Source organism: Manihot esculenta, chromosome 1 (genome assembly GCF_001659605.2).
Source record: "Manihot esculenta cultivar AM560-2 chromosome 1, M.esculenta_v8, whole genome shotgun sequence".
Taxonomy (NCBI): domain Eukaryota; kingdom Viridiplantae; phylum Streptophyta; class Magnoliopsida; order Malpighiales; family Euphorbiaceae; genus Manihot; species Manihot esculenta.
This window is the reverse complement of record NC_035161.2, coordinates 28,402,703-28,415,821: the sequence shown is the minus strand read 5'-3', so window position 1 is coordinate 28,415,821 and position 13,119 is coordinate 28,402,703. Positions and strand designations below refer to the sequence as shown.

At 34.4% G+C, this 13,119-nt stretch overlaps 1 protein-coding gene across 2 annotated transcripts; it reads right to left on the bottom strand.

The window, feature by feature from the left end:
* Nucleotides 1-795: 795 nt before the first annotated feature.
* LOC110609537 (O-fucosyltransferase 29) lies at nt 796-12,890 on the bottom strand. 2 transcript variants are annotated; one of them, XR_006350613.1, is made up of 10 exons: nt 12,249-12,890; nt 11,978-12,068; nt 9,246-9,322; nt 8,901-8,989; nt 8,593-8,782; nt 8,238-8,422; nt 2,551-2,653; nt 1,994-2,322; nt 1,203-1,783; nt 796-991 (listed from the first exon to the last, which is right to left on the bottom strand). XR_006350613.1 is itself a non-coding variant. In XM_043956372.1 (9 exons), exons 1-9 carry the CDS (start codon nt 12,573-12,575, stop codon nt 1,477-1,479), a joined length of 1,698 nt encoding a protein of 565 aa, XP_043812307.1. In that variant the 5' UTR covers nt 12,576-12,890; the 3' UTR covers nt 1,029-1,476. The 2 variants fall into 2 exon arrangements, 1 of the variants encoding a protein (XP_043812307.1); XM_043956372.1 differs by lacking the exon at nt 796-991 and having other exon boundaries at nt 1,029-1,783.
* Nucleotides 12,891-13,119: the final 229 nt, after the last annotated feature.

The following is a 13,119-nucleotide window of genomic DNA, read 5'->3' as shown; positions in this document are numbered from 1 at the left end:
AATAATAATATAACTGTATCTAATAAGAAAAACTTAAAATTGAAATTTTATAATAAGAAATGAAAAATAAATATAACTATATTAAAATTATATAAACTAATACATACTAAATTAATGTATGTTTTAATTTTTAAGAGATAATAAAATAAAATAACTTAATAATTTATCTCATTTAATGAAATAAATTATTATTAATAATATTTTTTTAAATTACAAAGAAATTTAATTAGGAACAACTAGCACAACATTATTGCAAAATGGTAAGTTCTTTTAGCTTCATCCCGAGCATTCTTTTTGAGTTTTGATCAGTAAATGCAGCCAGATTCAAAAAATTGTCAGGATTTCTATATCGATCACTTTGATTTTTACTGATTTTCTTGAAAAGAGGGTTTATTATTTAAACCGAATCAAACCATGATCCAGTTCTTAATTAAACTGATCCGACCAATAAATTCAATCCAATTTTAACAACCATGGATCTACCAATCGTCAGCAAAAGATGGAGGTGGTAAGACTCTCAGCGTCTCACTTGCCTTTCAGGCCTTCAAGGATCCTTGCGAGAATAACACCAACAGGACATGACTTTTCTCTGTCTTTCACCGAACTTAAACAAAGGAAAAACCATTGATCTACCTTTTCCAAAACCGACAAGAAGAGAGTAAATATAGCTCCAGCCAGAATAGTCGTTGTAAGTGTCTCAAAATGACCAAGACTCCTTTGCCAGATCTACATGCTATAGAAGCAGGAAGGCTCCAGATTTTCCTTACTGCAAGAATCCTTGCATGCAACAATCTATACAAACAATAAAAGCATATTTAAAAATTAAACCTCCCTTACAGTACTCTGAAACACAAAATATTTCACGACCCATCCAAAAAAGGAAGGAGAAACCTACTTCAAATAGGGGAGGAGGCATAAAAGAGACGGCGTACAACTTAGGAGCGGCAAAAACAGGACCTCCTAAAATTGGCATAATATGAGCGTATCCTGTCTAACGTGAGAAAGTATATTTTTGTAAAAATAAGATAAAAGAATGTGACACTTGGAAATAATTGAACTTTTGGCGACGTTAGCATTACAGTCGCCACATCCGAATTGAAACCACAGCGTGGAAGAGAAAAAAAAAAAGAGCCAGCGTTTAACTTTTGTTTACCTAAAACAATGTACCTAGCAAAACTATTTTATGAACAATTGCAACTCACCAAAGATCCTTCCTTCTCTACATTGATCCAGCCAGAGAAACTGAACAGAACTCATTCACCGTATTTGAGTGTAAAAATTTCACCACATCCGAGGGTTGGTATAGCCATAATTATCTCAGAAAATTTTATCCATATGGAATAAATTCTTCCACCATATCCTGGGCTTATGTCTTCTGTTGACCTATGGAAGGCTTTCATCATCCTAGGTATCTCTTTAGAATATATTGAAGCTTTTCCCATGCTTCTGTTCTTAGACTTTCCAATGCTTTTCTCACTATTCTCCTTCATATACTTTTGATGGTACTTTTGCCTTGGATTTCACAGGAACTTGCTCTAATAGATGATCCTCATCATGGTTGCTTCCTTCATCAACCAATGGCCTCTCACAGATGCAAGGAGATGGATATTCATGGAACTCACCTCGTCCAGGTTTCATCTCATCCGGCTCCCCCATGAATCCTTTCTGGCATGATTTCACTTTTTTGGCAAATGTATCCCAGTCCATCTTATCCCTTTTCATTAACAATGCACTGAGCCTCTTCGCATTTGGTCTGATGGTCCTCTTATGCCCTGCATACCTCCTTTGATCCATTGATACAAAAACAAAAGTTAATGAGGAGTGTCCAAAGATAAGAAGAGTTGGAGTAACATACTAATCTAGCAATATTTGTTTACATCGATAATATTATGATTTGAGTTGCATGATAACATCGAGATTCATTATTAAATTGAAATTTGGTTCATAATGTCCATATAAAGCAAAACTGAGAACAATGAACCAAATTTCTCACCTTTGACCTGCAAGAATCTTGGCCATGTTTCCATTATTATTGGTGACAAAAACATCACTTTCATCGCAGACAATGTAGTCAATGGCTGCCAAGCGGGAAGAAAATGGAAGAAAGTGTTCCAATTCTTCATTAGCAAGCATCTCCTTTGTGTAGAAGTTTGGGAAGAGTTCTCTAAGTGGCCGCAGGGTATCTTCTCCACCATATATTTCTCCAGATGCAACATAGATATATGTGTCATTAGTAAATCCAAGAGCACGCAGCATTAATCCCACTTCATAAGGGGTAAGCGGGCATTTCCCTCTAGCTCGCTCTTCCTTTGCACTCAAGTCCTGAACAATCATGCACAAGCACAAAATTTATGTAGAATTACAGGCAGAATTAATTCTTGGAATCCATCTCAATAAGCATTTCTCCTGCCAGCTGGAAGAGAATTATGACATGTGGCATTCAAAGCAAATGCACACAGCATGATCATTTAAGAGTTCTTAATTCTTGTGTAGTTCTTATGCAAGTCATAATAACTTAAAAGTCAACGTCATAAAGGACAGCAATCTCACTGGTAACGTTTTCCATCTCTTTCTTATTTCACCAAGCTCAAATTTCTCCTTTTCACCCCCACCATAATAACATCCAGAGAATGCAAGCATATCAGGTTCAAACCTGTGATCCATAGGAGTTGGAATACAAAAGAAAATCAAAACATGCGAGCGAAAGTTCAAACAAATATTCATACATGTAATTTTGTGTACGTTACATATGAAATGCACGTTCTTAATGAATTACAAATATATTGAGATAATATAACCCAAACACATTAAACTACACTTAATGAAGAAAACAAAGTACTATAGCAAACCTATAGTATGCATCCTGTTGATCAACATCAAAAGTTCCTAATTAGGAGGATTAAGATCTTTAGGATCCTAATTAGACTTGCCATTCAGATCTTTGGAATCCTAATTAGACTTAATTACAGGGCTTAATTATAGAGATTTTATTCTTATTGTAAATATTTCTAATTTATATTGATTCTTTGTATAACAATACTCAAACTTTGTAAAGATCAATTCAATTGGAATAGAATAAAAAATTTCTTCCAAAATTTTTCACGATATCAGAGTCTTGCTACTTTAATTGACATAAGTTTCAAATCTGTCACAAAAAGTTAGGGCTAACTAATAGGTTAAGCTTCTAGGCGACTATATCGAGGGGTTGTTCGACACCACCTGTACCGAAGGAAAGCCTATCAAATTTCCAGCCGATCCCCGGCTAAATTCCCCCTCGAATAAATTCTTCTTATTGGTTTTCAAAGGAATGTTCTGATGTTGCCTTGAACTTTGCACTAATCCTTTGAATCCGATACCAACAGGCGACACGCGACACCGGTTTGAACATGAGCATATCCTCACATCCCGCCACAGCTTCCACATCTCCTTCCACGCGCCGGCGCATGAGCCTTCCTCCAGCATCCTTTCCCGTCAACGCTCCTTATTGGCCCTCTTTCCAGCATGTCGCGTCTCTAACCAGCCCTGTTCCGTGATCGGATTCTCCTTTGGGTTTTTCAAGGTATTTTAACAGTAACTTAGATCATTTCTGTCTCTTTGTGTTGCTGGCGCCTTTTTACCTTTAAAATGTCAAATAAGAAAGGCACTAATGGAGGTGATGTAGTGTTTTTGGTCCTGCTCCATGGATTATTGATTTTGGTGCAAATAGACACATGACATGTTACTCTAAAAACTTCCTTAATTACTTTTTGTGTCTACAAATGACTCCTTTATTCTTGTCTCTGAATCCGGATCGATTGTTTATTCTTCCAATATTAAGCTATCATCTGTTCTCCATGTTCCTCACTTTCTTATTAATCTTTTATCCGTCAGTACTTCCACCAAATCCCTTTAACTCTAAAATTGAATTTTTTTCTGATTATTGTGTTACTCATAACCTTCAAACTGGAAAGAGGATTGGTTATGGTAGCCTGCACGATGGCTTATATATATTAGAAGGGAATATAGATTTAAATTCACTTCAGGCTCTTTTTGAAAGAAATTAGAATGTCAACTAGAAAATTATACAGTGGCATCGACGGTTAAGACATCCATCCTTCTTTGTTTTAGAGAAATTTGATCTTTATCTTTGTTTATTTTTCAAGACTCAATGTGGTTCTTTGATTTGTAATGCTTGTGAGTATGCCAAGCATATAAGAACCTCTTATCCCTCCGGTAATAATAGGAGTACGATCTCTTTTATGACCATCCATTCTGACGTTTGGAGACCTCCTCAAACAGTCTCACTATCTAGTAATCGTTGTTTGTTATTTTTATTGATTGTTGCACTCATATGATTTAGGTTTATTTAATAAAGGCAAAGAGTGATGTGTTTTTTTATTTTCAATCTTTTCACAAGATGGTTTATACTCAATTTGACACTAAATAAAAGTTTTGAGAACTGATAATAACACAAAGTACATGGATGGATATTTTTCTGCTTATTTGGAGTCTAATGGGATACTGCATCAAACTAATTGTCCTTACATTAGTGCCAAAATGGGGTTGCTATTCCACCAAAGTTGTTTGCATACATGTGTTTTGTTCATACTAAGACAGGTGGAAAGCTCAATCCGAGTGCTCTTAAATGTGTGTTTGTTGAGTGCTCTCCCATACAGGATAGTTACAAATGTTACTACCCTCTATCTTGAAAATATTTTATCAGTATGAATGTTACGTTTAGAGAGACTGAGAGACAACCTTACTTCATTACTACTCCATCACCTCTTCAAAGGAAGAAGAACGAGAGAGAAAAAGTGATTTCTAGTCCTATAACTTTAAAGCGTTTTAGTTATAAAGCGTTTTACTCTAGAGGAGACTACTATACAAGGAGAGACTAATAGTGATCAGGAAAAGATAATAATTAGATATTTGGATAAATTAAATTTAAGGAAATACTCAAGAAGAGACACAACAGAAGCAGAAGAAGCTATTGTGCAGCCTACTCAGTGTCATGAATCTTTCTCTTCTCCATCCGGTGAGTCATTCCTAAACTCTGAGCCCATTGATGATCTAAATAAACCAATTGCTCAAAGAAAAGAAGTTAGGTCTTGCACAAAGACCTCTATTTCTAACTTGTTCTCTTATGATGCTTTGTCTCCATCCTATAGAGTCTTTGCCTTATCTATTTCCTCTATGTCTATGGAAGGAAGCTCTCAAAGATTCTAATTGGAATGAAGCAATGATTGAAGAAATGAAAGTCTTGGCTAAAAATGTGACCTAAGAGTTAATGTCTCTTCCATCTGAAAAAAAAAAAAAAAAAAAAAAAAAAAAAAAAAAAAAAAACTAGTTGACCGTAAATGGATATTCACTGCGAAACACAAAGCAGATGGATCAATTGAAAAATTCAAGACTAGACTAGTTGTCAAGAGATACACTCAAATCTATAGAATGGATTACCAAGAGACATTTGCACCAGGAGACATTTGCCTTATTGCTAAAATAAGCTCAATCAGAGTACTGTCAATCTTGACGGGAACCTATAACAATTTGATGTGAAAAATGCATTCCTCCACGTAGACTTGGAGAAGGAAGTGTATATGAAAATCTCTCCTGGATTTGCTGATGAAAAAATACAAGAAAAGGTGTACATATTAAAAAAGGCTTTGTATGAATTGAAGCAGTCACTTAGAGCTTGATTTGATAGATTCAACAAAGTTATGAATTCCTTTGGCTATCAACAGAATAATACTGACCATACTCTATTTATCAGACATCACAAGCGCAAAATTACTCTTCTCATAATCTATGTTGATGACATAGTAATGACAGGGGATCCCTTCTCATAATCTATATTGATGACATAGTAATAACAGGGAATGACACTAAAGAGATGAGTCAGCTGAAAAAGATTTTGGCTCATGAGTTTGAAATTAAAGATTTAGAAAAACTTCAATATTTTTTGAGAATCGAGATTGCCGGATCGAGGAAATATATTTTGGATCTATTGAATGAAACTGGTATATTAGGTTGCAAACCAGTACAAACTCCCATTAAGAGCAATCACAAACTACAAGCAGGAATTGGTAAATTAGTGAATAGGTAAATTAGTGAATATTGGCAAATATCAAAGAGGTTGGTAAGCAATCTGATTTATCTTTCGCATACTCGACTAGACATAGCATATGCAGTCAGTCAGCTTAGACAGTCAATTTATGCACGATCCTTGTGAGTCACATGCAAGTTGTTTTCCGCATTTTGCGATACTTGAAATCTGCTCTTGGAAAAAGTCTCCTATTCTCTAAACACGGTCATCTCCGCATACACAAATGCAGATTGGACTGGATCCTTTGATGATAAGAAGTCGACTAGTGGTTACCGCACACTTGTAGGAGGAAACCTTGCCACTTGGAGAAGCAAAAAACAAAGTGTTGTTGCTCGATCAAAAGCTGAGACAAAATATAGAGCAACGGCACAAAGTGTTTGTGAATTCCTATGGTTACAGAAATTGTTAGAGGAATTGAAATTGTTAGAGAGGGACAAACTCTTGTATTGTGACAATAAAGATGCTATCAGTATAGCTCACAATCCGATTTAACAATCGAACGAAGCACATAGAAATTGATGGACAATAAAGTGAAATAACTCCTCCGATGAACAACTAGCTGATGTGTTTATCAAAGGGCTCAGCAACAAGATCTATCACACTAGGTTTGCAAGTTGGGCATGTGTAATATCTATGCACCAACTTAAGAGGGGAGCGTTGACCAACATAAAAGGTTCCTAATTAGGTGGATCCAGATTTTTGGGATCCTAATTAGGCTTGCCATTAAGATCTTTGGGACCCTAATTAGGCTTGATTATAGAAATTTTATTCTTATTATAAATATTTTTAATTTATATTGATTTCTTGTGTATAATACTCAAACCTTGTAAAGATCAATTCAATTGGAATAGAATAAAAAATTCCTCTCAAAATTTTTCACATCCCCTAGATGTTTAATGGATAAGAGAGAAGGTATAAACGTAGATCGGAGCCCACATTCTCATTACTAGATTCCACAACTTCATATTATGAGAATAAGCATCCAACACAAGGAAGAGACTGTTAAAATGTTTTGATATCATGGGATTCACATTCAAGAAAAGTATGATTCCATTTACTTTCGGCTGAAACAGTGAAAGAATTACACAACCTAGGGTATGAAAAATGTCCTTCCTAAGAATGTAAAGCTTGAAGATGATGCAGTTAAAGAACGTTTTGATATAATTTTTCATCTTAAAATTTAGAAGTTTTAGGTTTCTATTATTTAAAAAATAATTAGGAATAGTATTTTATTTATCTAGAAACTTTATTGTGTAGAATTTCTAATTGGTCTTGGTTTTATATTCCTAACCAGTATCGATTTAGTATTTTTTTTCTTTTGGGATTCCTAATCTTAGTAGTAATAGGACTAGTTGTCATACTATAAAAACACACATCATCTGGCATTTTGATAGATCTATGGTTATTGATGCTAAACAATTGAGAACTAATTGAATTTAATAGTTCACTCTTTTTTCCTTCCTCCAAGTGTTTGTTGTGGTTCTTCTCCTAATTAGTGTCAGTTTACTGGTTTAGTATTTATAGTATAATAATTAGTCCTAATAGCACTAGTATTAGCAATCCCAGAGTAAGAAAATATTAACCCACTACAAACACTAACTAGGAAATTCTACATAATAAGATTCCTAAACAATTAAAATATTACATCCTAATTAAATTTTCTCAATACTAAACTTCTTAATTTTAAGACGAAAAGATACATCAAAATAATCCCTGAATGTTACAGCAATAGACATGAATTCAACACAAAGCTAACATTGTAATAAAAAACATACATCTTTTGGCAATTAAATTAACTTTTAAACATTAATCATTGTTACTGTTAAGTATAACACATCAGCTAAGTATGCAGCTGATGTGTCCCTTGTAAAGAATTAGACAGTCCCTTCTTAAGTTAGCTTTTGGGAGTGAGTTAAGCTTGGGTTCATTCTCTTAACATGGTATTAGTTTAGACCTCTCTAACCAATGTTGGGCCTCCTATAAGTGTTTTACGCTTCAAGTGTTAGCCCTATGCGTGAAGGGAGTGTGTTAAGTATCCTACTTAATTAAATGCAAGGATAATTTACTTTTATAAAGACTTGTACAATCTTTCCCCTTAAAGATCCAAGTCTATTTTCTTATCAATAATCAATTACAATTTAAATGAAAGACATACCTCAAGTGAATTGCAATAAATCGTTTTGCCATCTTTCTCATTTTCATAACAAGTCTTTGACCAATATCTTGTATGGGTTTTGCAAATCTTAAAGCATGATAATTAACTTGGCAACGCAACTTTTGAAGATTTTCATCATCAAGGTCATTTGCAAGCCTGTAATCGAACTTGGTCAATTGCACAACCTGTGAAATACATAGTTAATTGACTGACTGCAAACTAGGAACAAAATCAATAAAAGGACTCGGCCTGTCATAAATTAAAAGAAAACCAAGTATGGACACCAAAAATGACAGCAAACAGAATGCGGTTAGAAATAAAAAGAAAACATCACCGAGTATGCAAATTGTCTTACTCGTCTCCTTAATAGTATAGGCAGAACTTGATCTAGATAATATTCAGAGGGTGATTTTCTTGGAACACGCATTGTATATGGAGGTTTTTCCATTGATCGCATGACTTTATCAGGAACTCTTTTGACAATGGTCACATCTTTTGCAAGGTAGGAAATGAACCAATTAACATCGAAAATGTTGACGAAGTCACTGCATGCAAGGTAACATAACATTTAAGAAGAATCCATAAATCAGGCAAATGTGAAAAGAAAAGAAGATAATTCAAATTAAATATTACTGCCAATTGACCAAAAAAATATCAACTTACCTATCATCTTTCCAATAGGAGTGGTGATCCAACTCTGGCACAACTAATGTAGCATTAAGAATCCGTGCAACAACTACAGCATCAATTATCTGAGTCCAGAAGGTGATTGTTATTTTCAGGAAGCAGGATGCATTTATCTTTCCGTGAAAATAATAAGAAGACCAGAAGTCAAAATCCCACAGAAACCTTCTTTAATCAGACTAACACTAGTAAAGCTTGTTCTTGGTCCAAACAAACATAATGAGTACAGATGACATGTACATAACTGCATTTAATAGCACTGATTCTGCATCTAATATCACTAATTCATACACAAATGCTTCCACCAAATTAAGTTTCACTTACTCCTGTTCTTTGTTGGTTCAGCCCTCCACTTGCCGCAATAAGCAAATAGCCATTTGATGACTGCTCACGTTTGGCAGCTAGATGGAGAAATTACAAGTGTTAGATTTCCATCCATGAATTTAAACTCATATCTTGCTCAAGATAAGACATAAATAAATAAAAATAAGAAAAAAGGAAAACAAAACCCAAATGGGTATAAACATGCATTTTTTTCCCTACCCTTAAATAAAGCCTATAGAGAACAATATCTCATAAAATAAATTAAAAGAAAAAAAAAAAAGAAGTTACCAGCTCAGATGATGCAATGAATAGAAAATGTCTCTGACCACAAAAAACTGAAGCAGCAGCCATGTTTATAAAAAGGCCAATTGACTTGAAAAAGCCAAACCTTTGGGAGGTGTTGCTATTTTATCCTTACGTTTCAATCTTGGCAATTTACGCCAAAATTGAAAGTTTTACAAAATCTCAAGATGGAAAATTCAATTGTAATCAAATTTCAGATCTTTCTCTACCGTAATAACCTCGCACACAACCAAGTTGCGAGGATAGTACTGAAGAGAGAAATAGAAAGACCAAGGCAAGTGTATCACCAACAAAATCTCAAGATGGAAAATTCAGCAACTGACCCCACTGCTCCTGCTGAGAAAGAACAGCTTCTTCTCAAGTTTAACTCATTTTTACAGTGAGTTCTTTCAAGAATGGTAATTAATAAACTGTCATTATTATCAAGAATATGGTAGGGAAAAAAAAGAAGAAAAAAAAAATATTCATGCAGAAGAGATTGGTGATCTCTGGTGTTCTCCTGTGCATTGAACGTGATGTGTTCACATCTGATTGGGGACCGCTAAACCTTGGATGATTGATTGCAGGGAAAATCATGGCAGCTGTGATTACAAATTAATTAAGAGAGATAAGAAAAGAAAAGAAAAGGAAAGGAAGGGAAGAAAATTGTCTGTTTTAACTGTTTAGGAGGAGAGGGCGTGGCTGCTGATTCTTAAATCTGATTTATACTTGCCTCAGTCTCTATATTTCTCTCTACCCTAATAACCTCGGCGCACACATTGCAGAAGATTGAATCATCACCAGCAGCAGTTGTTGGGGAAAGGAAACATCAGCAGTGAAGTCAAAATACCTTTGGTTTCAACTGTTTTAATTTAGAATTTCTTTTAACCATAATGGAAATTACCTATGTATCTTATGGTTAATAAGTAACCAAGGTCTGCTTATGTGTCCTGATGGGACCCACTTTTAACAATAAAAGTTAGTAATGACACATGCCCCCCAAATCAAGAATAAAATTTTTGCAAAACTTTTAATTTTGGCTAAAATTGCTAAAATTAAAACATTGGGATAAAATCGCAATAACTCGCAAAGGTTTGGCTTTTTTAGGTCAATTGGACTTATAAAGGTTTAACAAAATCAAATCAGCACCATCATTGTTACCAATATCAATTTCGATAGTTCTTCTATTGCAACAACTCTTTCAAGGAAAACTCAAAATTCTTTATCACCATTATTCTCAAGAAAAAACTACAGGCAAACTTGAAGACAGTAAAACCTTCAAACATCACATTATAAATTATTGCAACAGAAGTACTCACGAATCACAAATATACACGAGCAAAACTAGCCAACCATTGTGAATAGGTCAGATTCCAGATGCCAAAACACCAAATAAGGGGATATACTCATTCCTCAAGAGAAGAACTAGACAGGAAAAACAACATTAAAATGAAAAGGCTTATTGGCTCAAAAAGACCACAACTTCGCGATTTTTCACATTTATAGCCAAAATTTTTAATTTTGGATTAAAAATCCCCAACTTCCGAATTTGTTGTAATTGTAGCAACTTCTTAAATTAATTTAAACCATATTTAAATTAACTTACACAGTATGCTACATATCATTATTTTTATCACATATGCAACTTGATAGTTAAGATCCTAAACTCTTAATTATATGAAATTCTCAAATTATATAAGTGAAATACTTAATTCTCTTAAATAAAAATCTTATTTGAGGATTTTAGGTAATTAGTGACTTAAAGTCTTAAGTAAAGTTTAATTTAAGTTAATCAACTTATACTTATATGGTAAAAATAATGAAATGTAGTATGCCATCCGAGTTAATTTAAATCCGGTCAAAATTAATTTAAAAAGTTATTACAATTACAACAAATTTGAAAGTTGAACTTTTTGATCCAAAATTAAAAGTTTTGGGTATAAATGTGAATCTATAAAGTTGTGGTATTCTTTATCCAATAGGCCAAATGAAAATTAAAAAAAAAAAAAAAAACACTGAATGAATAATGCTTCTGCAATTTGTAGGCTTAGGAAGATGATTTTCATATTTTACATAATCAACAAATGCGGCTAATTGTACAGTCCTACTACAGAAGTCGCAAATAAATAGCTTGATGAAAAGAATAGCATCCATGCTTAGTCATATAAAAGACTTTTTGAGACCCAGACTAGCAGAGAAAAAGTGAGAGCAAGAGCATAATGCTACTCTTTGTCGTCACCCTAGTCTCCATATTACACAACCTCCCTATGAAACATTTGGTCTAGCAGCTACTGCTTAGCAGAAAAACAAAAGAAAAACATTTTCTCTTTCTAGTTATGTCTTTGTTGTCAGCAAAACAGAACGAAGAGAGAGGGGGGGAAATGAGCAAGCATCCATTGCATAATCCGTAGCAATAAAAGAAAATAGTGATTATATATGAGTTAACTTACGAGCAAAATTACGTCCTCTTTCACTGCATCCATAGAAGAACTTAGAGTACTTCGATTTCCATATATCAATCGGTTCACGCCGATTCCCACCCTGCAAATATCAGATTTGCAATGATAGATACTATACCTCAAGCGAATATTTATTTTCACATGTCAACTAAGAGTTCAAATCTTAACTTTTTTTCACTTAAAAAAGGTCACTACAAAAAAAAATAAATAAATAAAAAGAAGGATTTTGGAACAGTAATGAGAAGAAGTTCCTAAAGTCTACCAGTCGGCCCAAGCTGTGTGTGACCAATCTTTGAGAGTACCACTCAAGATCAGAGGCCACATGTCCAGCGAAAAGCGAAATCAATCCCAAAATGAACAGCATTAACCCGCAAACTAGCGACCACGGGATCTTCTTGCGTTGCTGCGTGGCAAGGGATCTCCACCTCCGCCACCAGTCATTATGTCTATGATGGCGGTAGTGATGGTGGTGGTGATGCTTGCTCTCGCCTCCGGCGATTCTGCTGGGGCTTTGGTTACCGTTTTGTTGGTGTAAAAGTGCCAGGTTCGCCGATATCTCGCTAAAACTCCACGCTTTGGCCACTCCCATAGATTCCCAATCCTGCCCCTTTTATCATCCTTTATTTAGTGAAAATGCAACCACCGCACCTCAATACTCGACGGCCGAGAAAACAGAAAATGCAGGGAGCTCTCGCTCCCTTTTCAAACTTTCTCAAATCAGAGACTGAAACAAAAACAGTGTCAGAGAGATGCAAATGAGTAAATAATGAGAATGCTGAAATTAATTTGAAAACCCTAAAAAATCGGGGGGTGGGGGGGGTGTTGTGGAATCACTGTTGAAGAAGAGAGACGAGAGTGGAACTTATCAGAAGAGGCGAGAAGTTTTTTTTTTTTTTTTTTTTTTTTTTAAATTTTGATTCACCCTTCCAAAAGCCTTTTATTATGAATGACTGGCTATCACTCTGAAGTCCTCCGATGTGGTTTTTCTGTTTCTGAAAAAAAACAATATACATATATATAGACATATATAATTATCCAAGTACATTTTAGTCTTTTCTTCATTTTAATTGAATTGATGGATTTTTTTTTAAGTAAAGAATAATATTAATTTATTTAAAATTAATTATAATTTT